Source organism: Homarus americanus, unplaced genomic scaffold (assembly GCF_018991925.1).
Source record: "Homarus americanus isolate GMGI-L3 unplaced genomic scaffold, GMGI_Hamer_2.0 scaffold54742, whole genome shotgun sequence".
In the NCBI taxonomy this organism is placed as follows: Eukaryota; Metazoa; Arthropoda; class Malacostraca; order Decapoda; family Nephropidae; genus Homarus; species Homarus americanus.
The window spans coordinates 362,501-382,500 of NW_024719778.1; the positions used below are offsets into that span (position 1 = coordinate 362,501).

General features: G+C 42.9%; 1 protein-coding gene across 1 annotated transcript in view; it reads right to left on the minus strand.

Annotated features, from left to right (window-relative positions):
- The window catches only part of LOC121860290, a 23,952-nt gene extending 11,336 nt beyond the window's left edge, over positions 1–12,616 (minus strand). Inside the window, exons 1-5 of the mRNA XM_042357365.1 lie at positions 12,447–12,616; positions 10,975–11,064; positions 6,142–6,275; positions 715–888; positions 56–178 (exon numbers count right to left, since the gene is read on the minus strand). Coding sequence (XP_042213299.1) covers positions 56–178; positions 715–888; positions 6,142–6,275; positions 10,975–11,064; positions 12,447–12,555 — 630 coding nt within the window. The 5' untranslated portion in view covers positions 12,556–12,616. The remainder of the gene's footprint in view (positions 1–55; positions 179–714; positions 889–6,141; positions 6,276–10,974; positions 11,065–12,446) is intronic.
- Positions 12,617–20,000: the final 7,384 nt, after the last annotated feature.

Consider the following 20,000-nt stretch of genomic DNA (forward strand, 5'->3'; position numbering starts at 1 on the left):
AAACTGGATAAAGGACTCAGATCCCCAAGCCACAAAGCCCTGGCTAAGTACTCACGCTGCCGATGATGAGAGGTTGGATAAATGTGCCGAAAAATACGTCCGCTGTGCTCACTAAGACAGAGTGTTGCGTAGACAGGTTCTCGAAGTCCAGGATCAGGTCATCATAGGTGAGCGTGATCTGTGGCCAAGAGGTCAAACAGGTAGAGTTAGTGTAGTGATGATAGTGATGCGTGTAATGATAGTGAGGAGGAAAATAATAGTAATAATAATAATGATATGGATAATGAAGATATTAAGGTAAAACAGTGATTCCGGCAATGGCATTAATAATAATAATAATAATAATAATAATAATAATAATAATAATAATAATAATAATAATAATAATAATAATAATAATAATAATAATAATAATAATAATAATAATAATAATAATAATAATAATAATCTTGCAACTATCATCACCACCACCACCACACCTCTGCCACACAAGCACTACCACACCACACCACACCATACCACACCACCACTACCACACTACACCACACCACACCATACCATATCACACCACACCACACCACCACTACCACACCACCATACAACCGCTACCACACCACACCACACCACACCACACCACACCCCACCACACTACCATACAACCACTATCACACTACTCCACACTACCACACAACCACTACCACACCACACCATTACCTTTAGATCATCCAAATTCAGTATACCGTCGCTGTTGACTCCCAGGTACAGGTCCACTGTCACCTCAATCCCGACCATGGTGACGTTAGTGGCCCCCTGGCTGGTCGAAAACCACCCTGGCCAGCTGTACTGTCCCTGGAGGTTGATCACTGGCAGACTGATCTTCACTTTCCCCTGTAGAGAGAGTAGACTGTGGTTTTTTTTTTTTTTTTTTTAGCTTAATTTAGGAGAGGTCGGCAAATCTGAGGCACAGATGTCAATTAGTTTTTTCTGAAGGATTTTGGTACGCCGAATTAATTTCTGGAATATGACAAGCTAAATATTGCACTGTTTTGGAGTTAGTTAGATTTATATACTGAAAATGGCTACCGTGCAGAGAGGGAAATGTTGACACAGGTCGGTAGAGACAATATAGCGCTTTTATTTACAGTTTTCACACACTCTCAGCAACAATAGCTTCATAATAAACTGTTCTCTGTGTCAATTGAAAGTTTGGGTCATATTCTGATTGTAAGCTTGAAATTGAATCATGCGAAGAATGGCGAAAATGATTCCGGGACTTAGAAACCTTCCATATCAAGATAGATTAAAGAAACTAAATTTGCATTTCCTAGACAGACGAAGGGTGCGGGGAGATATGATAGAAGTATTTAAGTGGGTGAAAGAAATCAATAAAGGAGATATAGATAAAGTTCTTATAATATCCGAGCAGGATAGGACTTGTAGCAACGGATTTAAGTTGGAAAAGCTTAGGTTTAGGAGGGAGATAGGAAGGAAATGGTTCACAAATAGGGTGGTGGACGAGTGGAACAAGCTTAGCGACTTTGTAGTAAGTGCTGGGACGCTGGAAAGTTTTAAAAGGAGGCTAGATAGATTCATGGATGATAGAGAGTGGTAGTAACTCTCGACAGGAGCTGCCGTGCACAGGCCAACCGGCCTATTGTATCTTCTTATGTTCTTATATGTAACAAAAAAATTACATTCTGTGGAGGCATCTTTCACTATTTCTATACATTTATCTAGAAACTGATAATATAATAAACGATATGAAATGAGAATGAAACTGAGGCAATATAGAATAATATAATGAATGTGAAAAGTAGCATCAATATTAGATCAGAATTTCATTGTCTTTCAAATGTTGCTGCAGAGTTCGTCAGCTGTGCTGCAGTTACATGCAGCAGCACACACCAGCTTTGACTTCTTACATTTACAATGAACACTTGTGCACTGTTTGGTGCATTTGCAGCTGATGAGCTCCATGTAGGAGTCTGACACTGAAGGCAGAGACCTGAGAACAGGGACAAGTGAGCCATCATCTAATTAATCCCATCCCATCGTCTCAAGAAGGGGCAGCATGTCAGCTTGCTGCCTAGTAGTGTGCACACCTGTTAGTGGGAGGGTTTCTAAGGCTTGAGCTCGACCAATAAGAATGAAGCGAGCCCTGTCTACTAATGTAGCTGCATCACACTTGTAGACTCTGCAAATGAACTCTTCGGCATCGTGGACTGCTTTCTCACAGAGCTCACCTTTACCAAGTAATTGCAAGAAATTCTGATGCTCCTTGAAGACATTCCAACAGGACTTTTGGTGTGATCAGGCAAAAAAGATGTAGTGGCAGAGCCTGCCAAACCATGAAATGTAGGCAGTGCGCTCAACATACTAATATCAAGTTGAGCTGTAATGGTGTGGATTGGGATGTATTTTCTATTCTTGGATGTCCCGGACTTCATCCATACTTTCGAGCACGGTATCTTGCTGAAATGTGCTAGGAGGAGGACCAAGACGCCAGTGTCTTGAGCAGCAACAACAATGCTTGATGCTAGGCTTCTCATGCAATGTAAAATTATTCGAGTGTCAGCCTCTTCATGACGGGCTTCCAGATCTTCTGTGACAATGTCAGGGATTGAGGACTCCACCTGCTCCTGATTCTAAACCCACCAGATACTACAATAGTCTTGTTGCTTGGTGCTAGCAGAATCAGCTGACGGGACAAGAATGCTGCAAGGGCAATAAAACTCTCCCATTTTGGTGGAAGAGGCAGATCCCTATTCTGCACCTCTCTTCCCACTGGTACCGCTCCTTTACCCCGTATTTTTCTGGTTCCACTTTTGAGTGAAGTTTCATAATACGTGTCAAAGATAACGTCTATGAGACTGAATGATACTCCACTCTTCAAAACAGCTGCAGCGAATACATCTGCCAAATCCCCAAATGTTCTGGCGTTCTGTCGTTCCCCAACAGCTACCACAAGAGCCTGACCATTAATGATGAGCATTGCTTCTTCACTAAGGTCTGTTACTTGCAGGCTTGGCGGGCAAGGTGTTTTGCCAATCATTACCTATGACAGATGCGTCTTTGAACCTGACCGGCGATCACCATTCATTTCTGCAATGGCTGGAGAGATGGGCATGAGCTCATGCTTCAGTATATCTTCAAGAATGACATTTCTTCCTGACTGGGAGGCAGTGATCAGACGTTGAAGGAGTTTTCTATCTGTTTTGGTAACTTTCTGTGGGATAGTTGTGGATTTCTTTTGTTACACTTCATAGAGAGAATAAAAGGTCAGAGGTTTGTTCCTGGGTAAGGTTTTACTGAACTTCACCTGTTGTCACTGCAAGGCATAAGTCTTTCTTCAACAAATGTGATCAGCTGCTCTTGTCCTTTCTGATGAGCCATCAGGAGGTCTTCTTCAATTTTCTTTGTAACAATATCCTCTGTGGCAATGTTTTGCAAGTTTGGAGATGCATCCACTGAGAATAGTTTGAAGGCCTGCAATGTTGTCAATAGGTTATCTTCATCTTTTAAGTCATGTTTCTGTCTGGCTTGGTTGCATTCATTGTGTGTGAAGGCTTCATATTATGACCATATTCCATACACATATTTGGTTGTAAGAGAGGGCCCATCTGCTCAAGGCTGATGTTGATTGGTGATGCCGATGATGCCATCACCTTTCTTCCCAGTGCCGTTCAGCCATTCCTGGCTTTGATCAGGATCCACTTGATTAAACTACTGGTTTGACCGCTTCACTACAAAGTTCCATTTATCAAACTCAGCCTTCACATCATCAGGAAGCTGTTGCATCTCACTGATATGCACTGCCTCCCATTCAGTGGGCATAGTTATGTGGTTATACCTCATGAAGAAAGGAAGCATTAACTGGAAGGCGTGCAGATGCAGTTCCCAAAGACCATCTCCCTGTGTTCTGGTGAAGAGGAGGAGGACTCGTATCATCTGCATGTAACTCCACAGTACTTTAAGTTTGGATTGCTACTTCTTGTTGTGAATACATCCACAGTATCTTTGAACTCCCTGTTTGTCAACAAGGCAACCAGACCATCTGTGTCATTGCTGGACATCTTTTCTTGTATCTCGTGATGCAGACCATGATTTTTGTCCTTGACGAGTTCAAGCAGCTTTGGAACAAGGTTCCTCCACATGGCCTGCGATCATACCTGCAGCTACCAAGATCTGATCGAGCTTGTTTACAAACAAAAAACCAATTGAGTGTCACAGCTATTTTTTTTTTTTGCTTTCAGAGTATCGAAATATTTAATTTTCAGTCTTCATGTCAGTCATATTTTTCTGTTGGATGTCATGGGAAACTGGGGCGCAAATAAGCTTGTCAAATTAAAAAAATGGTTTCAGCACATTCTAATCCTTTATATTAGTAGGTTTGCAGACTTTGTCAAGAAAATCCTCGGGGGTTCCTGTTTTACTGATAATGGAACCTGTCTAGAGAGAGAGAGAGAGAGAGAGAGAGAGAGAGAGAGAGAGAGAGAGAGAGAGAGAGAGAGAGAGAGAGAGAGAGAGAGAGAGAGGGAGAGAGAGAGAGAGAGAGAGAGAGTGTGTTACAAGTGTTAAGTTTTTTAATAGGTAAGACTCTGATGATTCTTAATGCCTCCTACAGCGTCGCCTGCAGGAGAGAGGTGTTAAAGTTAGCCCCATATAACACTGACCTCAACTAACAAGCGAAAGATAAGATGACTAGCCTTTAAACAAACTAGCACTAGCTCCTTACAAAACACCACCCTCTTAACTAGCTCCGAGATAAAGTAGCCTCGAATAGAACTAAGGATAAAAAATAGCTCTTTAAAACACACTAGCATCTCACTACTGTAAATAGCCAAATTATAATCTCCCCCACCTCCCCCTCCACCACCACCACGAACTAACACATGATTATGCAGGCCATAGAGGAACGCTTACCTCCTCCTCCTCCTCCTCCTCCTCCTCCTCCTCCTCCTCCTCCTCCTCCTCCTCCTCCTCCTCCTCCTCCTCCTCCTCCTCCTCCTCCTCCCTACTCCAGTGTTGTTGCAAATGGTGAAGTTTTCTTTATAAGTTGGGATATAATGTTGCAAGGGGACAGTTCCAGCCGCCTGACAGCTTGCAAATGTGTTGCATGTTTCAGAGAGGAGGCAAATAAAGAAGGAAATATTGCAAGAATTGGAGGACAGTGAAGATAAAACACGTTGGATTTCTCTTGTTGGTCAGGATATATTTTCCTTTTTTTTTTTTTAAATAATTGTTACCTGGAAAAAATCATTGTACATGATTTTAATTGGATAAAAAACAAAATAATATATAGGCCAATAGAATCGCTTTGAATAATCACTTGGGTAAAAACTATGAGTTCTTATTGGCTAAAAGAATTAGTGTGCGTACTGTTTGGTGAAAAATCAGGACTGTTTATTTGCCAATAGAATCACTACGTATATTGTCCAAGTAAAAATCAGGATTTCTCATTGGCCAAAAGAAGCAGTGTGTGTGTGTGTGTGTGTGTTTGTAGAGTAGAACACACTAACAGGGTCTCCGGGTCTCAGGAGTTCCATAAAATTTGAACATTACAAAGTTAAGAAAGATGGAGGCGGTAAAGGGGGACCTGCCTGGAAAGTTTCGAGGAGGAGAAGCTGTCAAGAAGGTGAGGGTGAGCTATAAGAAGGAGGGAAAGAGAACCTATCTAGAAGGAGGAAGTATTCAGGAGGTGGAGGATGACTTATCTAGAAGGAGGTGAAGGATGACTTATCAAGAAAGAGGTGGAGGATGACTTATCAAGAAAGAGGTGGAGGATGACTTATCTAGGAGGAGGTGGAGGATGACTTAGCTAGAAGGAGGTGAAGGATGACTTATCAAGAAGGAGGTGGAGGATGAAATATCAAGAAGGAGGTGGAGGATGACTTATCTAGAAGGAGGTGAAGGATGACTTATCAAGAAGGAGGTGGAGGATGAATTATCAAGTCGGAGGTGGAGGATGACTTAGCTAGAAGGAGGTGAAGGGTGACGTATCAAGAAAGAAGTGGAGGATGACTTATCAAGAAGGAAGTGGAGGATGACTCACTGAGAAAAAGGCATTAATTAAGGAGGACCGATAGTGAGGAAGTGATGGAGTTGAAGGAGAACTTACTGAGAAGGCCGAGGAGGACCTACCGAAAAGGAGGTGAGGTTGACGTTGACATGCTCGAGTCTGAGGCCGGAGTGCCCTGAGATCTTGAGGTCCCAGAGGGTGATCTGAGAGGCGCTTACTCGGTCAGGCAGTTCTATAGATTCAGGCACCTTGAGCACTGTGCGGGAGAAAAGGTTATAGAAGTAAGTGTGTGTGTGTAATAATAATAATAATAATAATAATAATAATAATAATAATAATAATAATAATAATAATAATTAACGGTTTATTGAAAAAGTTCTGCAGCCCGAAGGCTGAAAATATACATTGGACATAAATGACATATTACATACATTGGTGGTTTAACAAAAGCCTTCATTAGAGAAAGGTAAAGGAACATACAGTGAACATACAGATTAATGTAGGTGTTGAACAGCAAACTCGTAGTGTAGTAACTACCTCCCAGATGGTGTTAGGAGGAACTCACGTGGTGTAGTAGTTCCCTCAGATGGTGTTATGAGGGACTTGGCGTGGTGTAGTAATTCCCTCGCAGATGGTGTTATGAGGGGCCTCACGTGGTGTAGTAATTCCCTCACAGATGGTGTTATGAGGGACCTCACGTGGTGTAGTAATTACCTCAAAGATGGTGTTATGAGGGGCCTCACGTGGTGTAGTAATTCCCTCACAGATGGTGTTATGAGGGACCTGACGTGGTGTAGTAATTCCCTCACAGATGGTGTGATGAGGGACTTGACGTGGTGTAGTAATTCCCTCACATATGGTTTTATGAGGGGCCTAACGTGGTGTAGTAATTCCCTCACAGATGGTGTTATGAGGGACCTGACGTGGTGTAGTAATTCCCTCACAGATGGTATGATGAGGGACTTGACGTGGTGTAGTAATTCCCTCACAGATGGTGTGATGAGGGACTTGACGTGGTGTAGTAATTCCCTCACATATGGTGTTATGAGGGACATGTGGTGCAGTAATTCCCTCACAGATGGTGTTATATGAGTGAGGTTTGGTCCCAGGCCTTCCTATCGTAGACGGATTAACACATCGCTGGTTGTTGTTGGGTCTCACGGGCCGTTATCACTGGGTACCTGGGACCTCACTGTGTGAAGGTTAACTTGGGTACGACTGTTACTGTTGAGTTGTTCTCACTGACTTAAGCACTGTTCACCACTGTTCACCTCTGTTTAACACTGGTTCCGTTCCTTTCCTAAATGAAATTGTAACTTCTGGCGAAAACTTGTTGATATTCCGGTGGGGAGGAGGGTTCAGGGGAGGGGGTTGGTATGGGCCAACTTAACAGTTGACCTGGCTGCTCCGAGAGGAGCGCCTGGTACGTCTTGACCCTTCGGTGGTCAAGGATGTAGTGTGTGTGTGTGTGTGTGTGTGTGTGTGCAATGCGTCTAGTGTGACAGCATTATTTTAGTGTTAAGATGCAGACACTGCCTGATTCCTCTCGCTTTCAGCTACCGCTGATGGCTCGAACATGTGGTAAACAGGGAGGCAACCCTACGTAAGTCTTCCCCTACCAGCACACAGCCTCTTCACCATCATGACTTCTTCTGTGCCTCCTCGTGACAACACACGGTAACTGGGTGCCTCGTGGGCCCAGGCTAGACCAGCAGGGGATTTCGGAGCAATAGTGGGCCCTAGAGGGAAGGCGCATAGGCTCAATCGCACGTGGACACGTCCTGGCGCCTACCATGCCTCGCTGCCTTGCGAATTAACCTTGGTAGGTATAAGAATACGGAAGTAAACCGCAAACGAAAAAACTGCGGGCTAACCCTGCATCAGGCAAACAAGCTTACACAGCTCCAGTAAGACCCCAACGGCGGTATAGGCGGAAGAGGTGACCACCATGGGGACCCAACGACTACACCGGCAGATGAAGGGAATGCAAGATGGACAGGCTACTTTAAATAAAGCGAAACCCAACAAACTGGGCTATCGGCAGTCCATTGCAACTCTCCCTCTCCTCAGTCTTTGTAACACTTGCACCACTGGATCAGGAAAAGGGAGAGCCAAGATGTGTGGTTGTAGCCTGCGCTCCTGCCTCACCACATAAATCGACTCACGTGCAGCCATCATCCAGCTCATCATACTTCTCATTATCATCAACACACCTAGAGCCCCAAAAGTCTTATGGCGACAGACGAATGGCGACGGGGACAGGCAGAGATGACTGCCAGGAGTCTCTAGTCAAAACTCTGCACATGGTCGGCACAGATAAGATGGGTTTTTTATGCACTGGTATCTAAGCATCAGTGCAATTCGGTCCTGTCTGTGAGACTGAAATGCAAAAAATTGCAGATCATCACAAGAAGCATAATCTACTCATGGCGTGGAAACCCCTCCGCTCATCCGATGGGAATTCCTAATTAAAGACGAAGAAGGCATCTGCCAGCACTGAAAAGAGCACTACCATTCGCTGCTCAACCGAAACACCGATGTGGATATCCTGACTACCCAGCAGGTTCCTCAACACCCAGAGCTGACCCACCTCAGCTATCCTCCATTCCTGGATGAGGTAGGTACTGCCATCAAGTAGATGAAAAATAACAAAGACACACTGGCTACTGGAATCCCAGCCTCGGTGTATAAAGCAGGAGGACCTCTGGTTACTAGCCGTCTCCACTCTTTCCTGGATAATTATAATGGGAGAAGGAGGAAATCCCCCAACATCTTAAAGACTCTTAGATAGTCAATATTTATAAGAACAAGGGAGACCGGTCATACTGTGGCAACTACCGCGGGATCTCACTGCTGTCCGTAACTGGCAAGATTATTGCTTGAGACCTTCTAAAGTAAACAGACTTCTTCCTGAGGCGGAAAAGTTCCTCCCAGAATCTCAATGTGGCATTAGACCATCACGTGGCACCACTGACATAAACTTTGCTGCTCGCCAGATGCAGAAAAAGTGCAGAAAATTGCGTCGTGACTTGTACATGGCCTTCATTGACCTAACTACTGCCTTCGACTCGGTCAACAGGGAATCCCTCTGCCATTGTGTCCTACACAATGGCACCCAGTTTGAGTTCTTCCCCATCCAAATGGGAATAAAACAAGGGAGTATACTGTAACCAACTATCTTTTCCATTTTCTTGGCTGCCTTCCTTACTTGTGCCAGTGCCAATTTAGCCGGCGAGGTGGACATCCAGTACCGGATGACGGAACTTTCAACGTAAGACGACTCCAGTCAGGAACAAAGGTGTCGGCAGCTTTCATCACTGAACTTCAGTATACAGACGACCTCACCCTCGTCGCTCACACTGAACGCAACCTACAGGAGATCCTGAACACCTACGCAGATGCGTATGCACACTTCGGCCTTGAGGTAAATGCACGTAAGACTCAGATTCTTTTTCAGCCTGCCCCTCATTCAACCACACTTCCACCATCAATTTAGCTTAATGGTACTACCCTCTCTAATGTTACCCACTTCCAGTACCTTGGCTCACCTGTCCACCACCGAGGACATCGATGAAGAGATTCAACATCGGATCAGTTTTGCATCTCAAGCCTTTGGCAGACTCTGTACCCGTGTCTTCAGCTGTAGGGAGCTGCACGTGTATCGAGCAGTGGTCCTCCCCACTCTGCTGTATGGTATAGTGAGACATGGGTCACATACAGGAGGAACGTTAAGGCACTTGAAAACTTTCATCAACGTAGTCTACATTCCTTCCTCCGAGTTCGCTGGGAGACAAGAGAACAAATACTAGTATTTTTGCTAACACCAACTGTAGGAGCAACTACGTTGGATTGGCTATGTTACCCGCATGGACGACAATAGACAGCCAAAGCAGCTACTTTACAGTCCCTTAACGAATGGTAAACATAACGCTGGCAGACAACGGAAAAGGTATAAGGATAATCTTAAGACAAACATAAAAAAGTGCCAAATCGACCCCCTCACCTGGGAGACGATTAGTCCACTCCATAACGCTTGGAGGAACACCACACGAGAAAGTGCCAATAATTTTGAATTAGCCCAACTGCATACCGAGGCAGACAAGCGACAGCGCCGGAAAGACGCTGCCGCAGCCCCTCCCGCACTAGATTTAACCCTCCACACGCGCAACATATCTAGATGGCTCCGAGTCACCTCAGAGCTCACCATCCTTAACAACTCATATCATTGTATCCTAGCTGAATGCTCATCATACTTGATTACAGGTGACAGAAAAGTAGTAGTAGTAGTAGTAGGTGTGCGTGTGGGGGGGGGTAGAGGAGAGAGAAAAAGATATGAGCGCAACATTCATCACACTGATCATCCACACTGCCTCACAAATCATCCACACTGACTCACAAATCATCCACACTGCCTCACAAATCATCCACACTGCCTCACAAATCATCCACACTGACTCACAAATCATCCACACTGCCTCACAAATCATCCACACTGACTCACAAATCATCCACACTGCCTCACAAATCATCCACACTGACTCACAAATCATCCACACTGCCTCACAAATCATCCACACTGCCTCACAAATCATCCACACTGACTCACAAATCATCCACACTACCTCACAAATCTTCTTATAAACTTCCTATACACATTAAAGTGACTCAACAGGGTTCATTACGCTAACTGACTACGAGGTGAAAAAATATTAGAGACGTCTCAATAAAATGTAAGTAGACTAGAACAACATTGTCCTCTAGTAATGAAGACGATGTTAATGTTGTAGCATACTGTAAATATTAATGTGATGTAATAGAAAAAATCTATAAAACATTGTGTATACATTTTTGAGACAGCTTTTAGGATAGATATAGAGAGAGATAGATAGATAGATAGATAGATAGATAGATAGATAGAGTCACCTGAGCGAGGATTCACCTGAGCTAGGACTCACCTGGGATGCCGTGAGGGTCGCGCTGAGAGAAGTACTCCACCACCTCCCTGACTATTCTCTCCGGGGTGAGCGGCTCCTCCCCTTTCCAGGCTGTGGGGAGAGTATTAAGGGTAAGAACAACAGCTTCAGACAGAATACAGGCATACAATACAGTTACAGTAATTCAGTAATTCCCATATGGTGACTGTATCATTAAGGTGAATTAACTTCAGAGATATGAATACAAATGTAGATACAGGTATGTATTACAGGTACAGTATTTGCCATGTAATGATTGTAGTATAAATATGAGGCTTTAACCTGAATACAACAACAGATACAGGGATAAAGTACAGGTACAGCCATTCCTACATGGTGACTGTATCATAGAGGTTGGCCTTAACCTCGATATAAACAAGACTCTTCATAAACACTATACTTAACTCTGTATCAGACACACGTGGGAAGGTAAGCAATGTGTGTGTGTTGGGGGCAACAGCTTCTAACCAGTCCAGGAGTCCTTTTAGCTCTCTGTCCCTGTGTGTACAAATACTCTCAAAATAACTCACAACACAGTGTTGCTGTCCAAATTTCCGTTTTCTGAGTGGCTTAACTTAGAGATTAGCGTAATTTTTTTTAAGTGGAAATTAATGCAACGTGAAAATAAATGCAATTCTGATTTAATAAAAAATTAACGAAATTTTTACATATATATTTCTTTACACATTCAAAGTCAATGTTGTTAACCAGAACGGTCATCTAAACGTTCTAGATTAAAATTCTTGTTACGTAAGTTCAACCTAATGTGTATCTTTTATCTAAGGACGAAAAATTTAAATAGTCCTTTTACTTCAATTATCGTTTTGTTAGCCATTGAAGTAAAGAGAAAAACCGTTCTAAATTGTATGTATGACAACACTCGAACTTATCTTTGTGCCTTTGAAATGATACTTAAATGAAAGGCTATTACAGGTGTAAGTACTCCATGGATGACAGGACCGGGTAATTGAGAAGGAATAAAACAGTTAACAATAGAGAACCAGGAAGACGACACTTACTAATTTACATACGAACACGCATGGACGTACACTAATATGCCTTAGTAGTGAAATATATGAATATGTAAGTTTGTACTGGCGTGAATTTTATATATATTTGATCACGTATGCATGTACACGCGCGTGCATATTAGCAAATGTGCACGCAAATGTATCTTCTTTGAACGAGTATGATTGTATATGTGTAGGGAAGTAGCTTAGTTAAGAGGGACACACACACGTATATATAACTGCAGCTTCACATATACACATATTTACACATACACACACACATGTACACATAGTCATACACACATTCGTATACACACATGCGCGTACAAACTCCCAACCACAATGACTCACACAATACACATACACATACACACACATACACATACACACACATACACACACACACACTTCACTTCTACCTGGTCATTAACACTGTGTACTTACCTTCAATATCCAGAGCACCCCGGGCACCACCAACCATTCCTACCACAACCACCACACACCACCACAACCACCGTCGTTCCATCATGGTTGAAAGATCACTATAAACCATTCACAAAGAGCTACCACAATGAGTAACCACAACTAACCTCACCACTACAATAACTACCCTCTTTACTTTTGCTATAAGTGACCTACTCTAGCATACAACAGGTACCAATTACTGTATTTTCCCTCTTGGGATAAAACATCACCTATTTATCAAAGCCAATTACGGTTCTCTAAGACAGAAACTGGATTGAGATTTAATGTTTTTGGTTAAGGAGAATTGTTTAATATGTAACTTGTAAATAGGAGGAATGAATGGAATAGGGATTTAATGAATGAAATGGCAACTCTTTGTTTTGATGATCAGCTGAGAGTTATCACCTGTTGGTCAGTCAAGTCACCTGATAACACCAAGACCGGAGAGATAGTGAAGGGGGGTAGGGGATGTTCGATGGTACCGCTACTGATAACACGAGGCCAGGGCGTTTGAACCTCTCCACACTACATTGACGACGTGATCTCAAGACAATTTTTGATAAGTTTGGCAAGTCATCTTACCATCAATTTCATCATCAATCTGGATAGAAATATGTTCAGTACTGTGAATAAACTGAAAATATCCAAGCACCGTCTGCAATCATGCCACTTCATCAGTTGAAATTCCATCAATAATTTCGACATAAACCTAACCTAACCTAACCCAACTTAACTTAACCTAACCTAACCTAACCTAACCTAACCTAACCTAACCTAACCTAACCTAACCTAACCCCCTAGATAGCGTTTGATGTTTAATCTTCAGGTGAAATAAACTGGAGGATGATTCTTGTTTTTAATGTTATTCCAACATTCTATCTTCAATAACATGATAAATAAATGAATAACAATATAAACTACTTTACCCAAGCGAGACAAACCAATTAATAATTTTTCACCCAAACTTATATTTCTAGATCAGTCAACGTCATCTTTCATCGCTAATTGATTAAAGTGGCACAGCAACAGGTGATAAAAGAAGGTAATTAAAAAAAAGACTAGGGAGGACAGTATAGAAGGCAGGTAAGGAGTGATTAGTAAAAATTAAAACAATACAGTAAAAAACAATGAAGGAATAAAGTATATCTGAAGTCAACGTCACCAGGCGTAAACAAAACCACTAATACTTAAACAATAACTCGAGGCAAACGTTCTCCCGTCTCCCTTCAGCACTGGCGTTCACCTACAGACCCATACAAAACATGTCACTATCTCCATGTACTGAATTTTTATTGAGGTGTACGAGAGATAAGATCAGTGTGTGTGTGTGTGTGTGTGTGTGTGTGTGTGTGCTGTCTAGCCCTCGTGGCGAACAGGGAAGCAACTGGCATAAGTCTTCCCTTGCCAGTACACAGCCTCCTCACCATCAAGACTCCTGCTGTGCCTCCTCGTGGCAACACATGGTAACTGGGTGCCTAGTGGGCCTACGCTAGACCAGCAGGGGATCTCGGAGTAGCAGTGGGCCCAAGAGGGACGGCGCCTAGGCCCACCGGCATGTGGACACGTCCTGGCGCCTAACAACCACCGCCCCGCTGCCCTGCGGATTAACCTTGGCAGGTATAAGGCTACGGAAGTAAATCCCGAACAAAAAAATCTGAGGTGGAGCCCCGCATCAGGCAGACATGCTTACAGAGCTCTAACAAGACCCCAAAGACGGTGTACGCAGAAGAGGTGACCACCATGGAAACCCAACGACTACACCGGCGGACGAAGGCATTGCCTGATGGACAGGCTACTAAGACGAAACCCAACAAACTGGGCTATAGGCAATCCATTCCAACTCTTCCTCTCCCCAGTCGTTGCAACACTTGCACCACTGGATCAGGAAAAGGGGGAGCCAAGATGTGTGGTTGCAGCCTACGCTCCTGCCTCAACACATAAATCAACTCACACGCAGCCATTACCCAGCTCATCATACCTCTCATTATCATCAAACCCCCTATACCCCCCAAAACGGGGACAGGAAGAGATGACTGCCGGGGGTCTCTAGTCACAACTCTGCACATGGGCGGCACAGATAAGATGGTCGTTTATGCACTGGGATCGACACAACAGTGCAATCCGGTCCTATCTGTGCCACTGAGCAGCCCTTTCGGGGAGCCACTCTGCTCACCCCACATGTGGACTGGGCTAAGCTGACGCGTATGCACACTTCAGCCTTGAGGTGAATTTACGTAAGACTCAGATTCTCTTTCAACCTGCCCCTGGTTCAGACACACCTCCACCATCCATCCAGCTTAAACCTACTACCCTCTCATGTTGCCCACTTTCGGTGTCTCGGATCCCACTTGTCCACCACCTCAGACATAGGTGAAGAGATTCAGCATCGGTTCAGATGTGCATCTCAAGCCTTTGCCAGACTCCGAAATCGTTTCCCCACCCTGCTATATGGCAGCGAGACATAGGTCACATACAGGAGGCACCTCAAGGCACTTGAAAACTTTCACCAACGTAGTCTACGTTCCATCCTCCGAGTTCACCTGGAAGAAAAAGAGAACAAATGCCATTATTCTTTCTGACACCAACTGTAGGAACATCGAGGCTACCATTATCCATGAACAACTACGTTGGACTGGCCATGTTACCCGCATGGGCGACAGTAGACTGCCAAAGCAGCTACTTTACAGTCACCTAACGAATTGTAAACGTATATTCGGCGGGCAATTGAAAAGGTTCCAAATCGATCCCCTCACCTGGGAGTCGATCACTCCACACCGTTACGCTTGGAGGAGCACCACACGAGAAGGTGTCAATACTTTCGAGTTAGCCCGACTGCAAACCGATTCAGACAAGCGCCAACCCCGGAAAGACACTGCCACCGCCCCTCCCGCAGTAGATGGAGCCCTCCACATGTGCATCGAATGTGAACGACGCTGCGGGCCCCGTATCGGCCTCTTTAGTCTCCTCAAAACTCACTAACCTAAGTGACATCCCTAATCACTCATATCATTGTATCATAGCTGGATGATCGTCATACTCGATTCCGAGTGACAGCAAAGTAGTAGTAGTAGTAGTATGTGTGTGTGTGTGTGTGTGTGTGTGTGTGTGTGTGTGTCAGTACGTGGGGTGAAGGGTGATGGTGAAATCTAAACTAACCTGGGGGCTGTGACTGTCAAGAGAGAGAGTTAATCACTGACTAAACGTATACACACTATAATGATAAACGTATACACACTATAATGAAGGAAAAATTTGTTTACAAATGATTTACCTCTCTTTCTCTCTCTCTTAACCTCCCTTCCTCTCTACTCCTCCTTCTTTCTTATCCACTACCCCCGTCCCACACTTCCTACATCTCTCCTAGGTAAAAAGAACTAACACACACGCATGCTAACCATTCCCCAGGTCGCATATATAATGACCACTTTTAACAGGGTCGAGTCTTTGTACAGCTAAGTGGCCATTGACGAAAGTATTAATCCAATTGATGAAAAATACTTCCCAAAATGGAGAATCAATTCACTAAATAGAAAGCCATTGACGGAAGGTTTTATATATAGGAACTGAGACTCCCTCGTTTTTATTTCTCTCCGGAGTCTTAAACTGTGGTATGTGTGGTCGGGATTTTAATGCCCTCTGCTTTAAATGGTTAAAAAATATCTTGGATGTTTTTATTATTTTATTTGGTGTTATAATTTTGTTTAAATTATTCTACTACAATGATGATGATAATAATAATAATAATAATAATAACACCTCATATATCTATCTCCTCATCTGTCTGTTTGATACAATACATGTAAAAACAATAACCCTTCCTTCCCTCTCTGAGTATGGCTATGGGAGGAGGGAGCCCAGGAAGATCGGACAGCTCACCAAACTGCACTGGCAAATCATTAAACCATTCATTTATATTACTACATGGGGTAAAGTAGAGATAAATGGCTCTAAGTCTCACCCCACCCATGGATCGAACCTCCGATGAACTGTCCTGACTTGAATAGAAATCGTGAAAAAAAAATAATGACATAATATAATATAAATCAGGTGCAATAAATAAACTAACATTAAATTCACCGTTAACAAAGGCCATTTACCATCAAATATGCATAGAATTTTTAGTCAGCACCAAATTGCACTTTAATTCAATCGAAAATACGAATGCAGTAAACAAGTTAGCAGCTGTATAAATAACTTTGTACTGGACGCTGGATTTCTTGAACTAAATGGAGTGTAAAATGGAGTAAGTAAAAAATGATGAATACTCTATTATGTAGCAGATGTTGAGCGATGAAATGTACGTATCAAGCCTTGTAGTGTGTGTGTGTGTGTGTGTGTGTGTGTGTATGTGTGTGTGTGTGTGTGTGTGTGTTTTATTTCGTTCATGATTTCACATTGTATAGTGAGTGTATATATATGGGTGTATAAAAATGTAAAAATATAAATATGTAAAATTTATACCAATCTGTTAATATTCTGCTACACATTGATAGGTGATAAACAGAGAGAAGGGAGAAAATAAGATAAAGATAAAGAATAGAAAGTTAAATTTAGATTAAAATTAAAAGGTCAAAAATTAAAAACTCGATATTGGTAAAAACTCAATAATTTCTTAAGATGTTAAAACGAAGATGTGAGAATGTAAACAAAGGAAGAGAGGAAGAGGAGGAGGACGTAGAAGAAGAAGAGGTGGAAGAGGAGGAGGTAGAAGAGGAGGAGGACGTAGAAGAAGAGGGGGGGAGGTAAAATAAGAGTTGGAGGAAGAAGAAGAAGTGGAGTTGGAGGTAGAAGAAGAGGAGGAGGAGGAGGTAGAAGGGAAAGGGAGGAGGAGGGAGGGAGGAGGAGAAGAAGAAAAAAAGAGGAGGAGGAGGGAGGCAGAAGAAAGAAGAGGAGGAGGGTAGAAAGAAAGAAAGGAGGAGGGGGTGAAAGAGAGGGAGGAGGGAGGTAGAAAGAAGAGGAGGAGGAGGTAGAAGAAGAGGAGGTGGTAGAAGAAGAGAAGGTGGAGGAGGAAGACAAGGAGGAGGAAGAGGAGGAATAAAATAAAAACAAAAATTATAGTTATCATCTGGACACTACAATTTTATACAGGTAACAGAGAAACTATAATATACATAATTGTATTTAAATGTATATATATGTGTAATATGTATAAATACGTATATAAACAAAGCCTCTACACTCCTGGTCGCCACTACTATCAACACACAGTAATACAGCCCTAACTCCTATTAACATGTTATATTGTACTCTCTAACCCTTTAAGGTACAGTCCATTACAAGTTCTTAATATCAAATATAATCTAATATATTTGGAGTGATATTAACCGTGGGAATATTTACGAGGGAGGTGAGGGGAGGGGGGAGGGGTGAGGGGTGAGGGGGGAGGTAAAGGCCACAGCAGGAGTGATTGAGGCTAATGGTGTTATTGAAAACATGCTTCGTGGTTATGGATCGGTCAACACCAAAACGTAGCTCTCTCAAAGGCTTTTATAAATGGCACTGGAAATAATGAGACAATTCTTCGTTCACTTGGAGCTAACACACTGTGGCTACTAAAGGCCTTACAAGTGTACTTATTTAAACTTATAAATCTCATAATTACTGGCTGTCGCACCTGTGTTGATGGTATATTTAAAGGCCTCAAAAGTATACTTACACACTTATATATGCTGTGCCGTTCCATATTTCATATTAATATACTATTTATGGTATAATTTAAGGCATTAAAAGTGTACTTATATACTTACAAATATCATCCGTACTTACTATCGCACCATAAACTACTGAAAACTTAGATGATGTTCACTACAGTGTTGTGTACTGTTTACCCTACAGGAGTATTTTTATTCTAACTCGTGATCATTGTTGTACGCTGATTTTGGCACCTTAACCTAGGTACTAAATGTAGTGTACAGTGTGATTATGTATTACTTCATACTTACGGGTTGTTGTCCAATACTCGAGTACAATTTGCGGTGTACTTAGGTCCCAGAAGTGTATTTTAGTCTTTCTTGTTTATTGATTATTCTGGTGTAAACAACTGTGTTAAGGTTGTGTGTGAATTAATGTTGGACTGCAGGTTGGTATTGCAATCAGGGTTCACACGAAGGTTCTGGTGGAACGGTTTATATAGCCATAGTTGAGCAGACTCCAAGCCAAGGTTGTGATAGGACACTTCACCCAGCATGAACATAAAACACTAATAAACTTTGTACACCATTTAAAAGAAACAAAACAAGAGGTAAAACCAAATCTTGAGTTAAAGTTACACCAACCACGACCCAGCACGGCCAGTCGGCCACGTCACCTTGAGTAGTTGTTCTTCACTCGACACCTTTAGACTCAATACTCCTCTCGGGCAGTCGTCAGGCCCTTCCACCAGGCTCTCGAAAACAAGCACTCCTCCAAAACAGCTATTCCGACCACTTTTAGATCGACAGCCTTATCTGCACCACACTGTATGTATCGTCACTGTCTGCTCCCGGTACGTGTAGTGGTGACGGCGAGGCTCCCCTGCACAGCGAGTAATCCGGCTGTCTCTGCCTCGGGTCCAGCTGCTCCAGTCGGTCTGTACAGGACCAACAGCTGTCGGCTTCTCCTCTACACCGCGTCGACCTCGAGAAAATGACTGTTGTTGCGTTTGTGGCGAAACAGCTTCGAATTAGGATTCAAAACCCCAGGAACCGAATTCAACCCAAGTAGTTTCACGATGTTTGTCAGTAACACAGCAGTATAAAAGTTCTGTATTGTGCTTACTAATTATTGTTCCATCTTGAAAAATGTATGTAAAGAATACGTTCCACAAATGTAAACATGCACAGTACTACCTCATGCTGCCTCTTTCGTCAAACTCATTTTTTTATGTATAATTTTCACCACTTATCAGCTTACTAACTACTCGGGCGGTTGGTCTATCCGGTGTTAGTACAGGAGGAAACTGGGGACCGGGAACCTGTGATATTTGGTAGTGTCACACTGGATGACACCCTTCTCACGTGTGTCCTGGCCGAGGCTCGAACCATTGACATATTAGTGAGTTACGCGCGTTACCTCTGTACCACAAGTGTTCATATGCGTACAATTCGTGTAAGAAAATGGCATTAACGTTTTATTGTATTGAGAGGTATTGAAAAATAGCCAGTGAGGAACAAAGGGCCATTAGTTTAAAATGACTAGAGAGAGACAGAGAGAGAGAGAGAGAGAGAGTGAGAGTGATTTCCGAAGTCACAACACAGTATTATGTTAACACCAAAATTTGTCTTTCTTGTAGATAGAGAGACCTACAGACAGACAGACAGACAGAAAGACACCACAACACATCAATATCTCTCCTGTTTACAACGCTTGTCCTTTTTATAGCTTCATACGCACAAAGAGACAGACAATCTAAGCACCACAACATAAGATTATATGTTTATGACCTTCTCCTGACCTTTTCAATGGGCCGTATTGACAGACAAACAGACAGACAGACAGAGACAACTATGAAGATAGAGTCAGACATAGACAGACATAGAGACCAAGACAGCCACC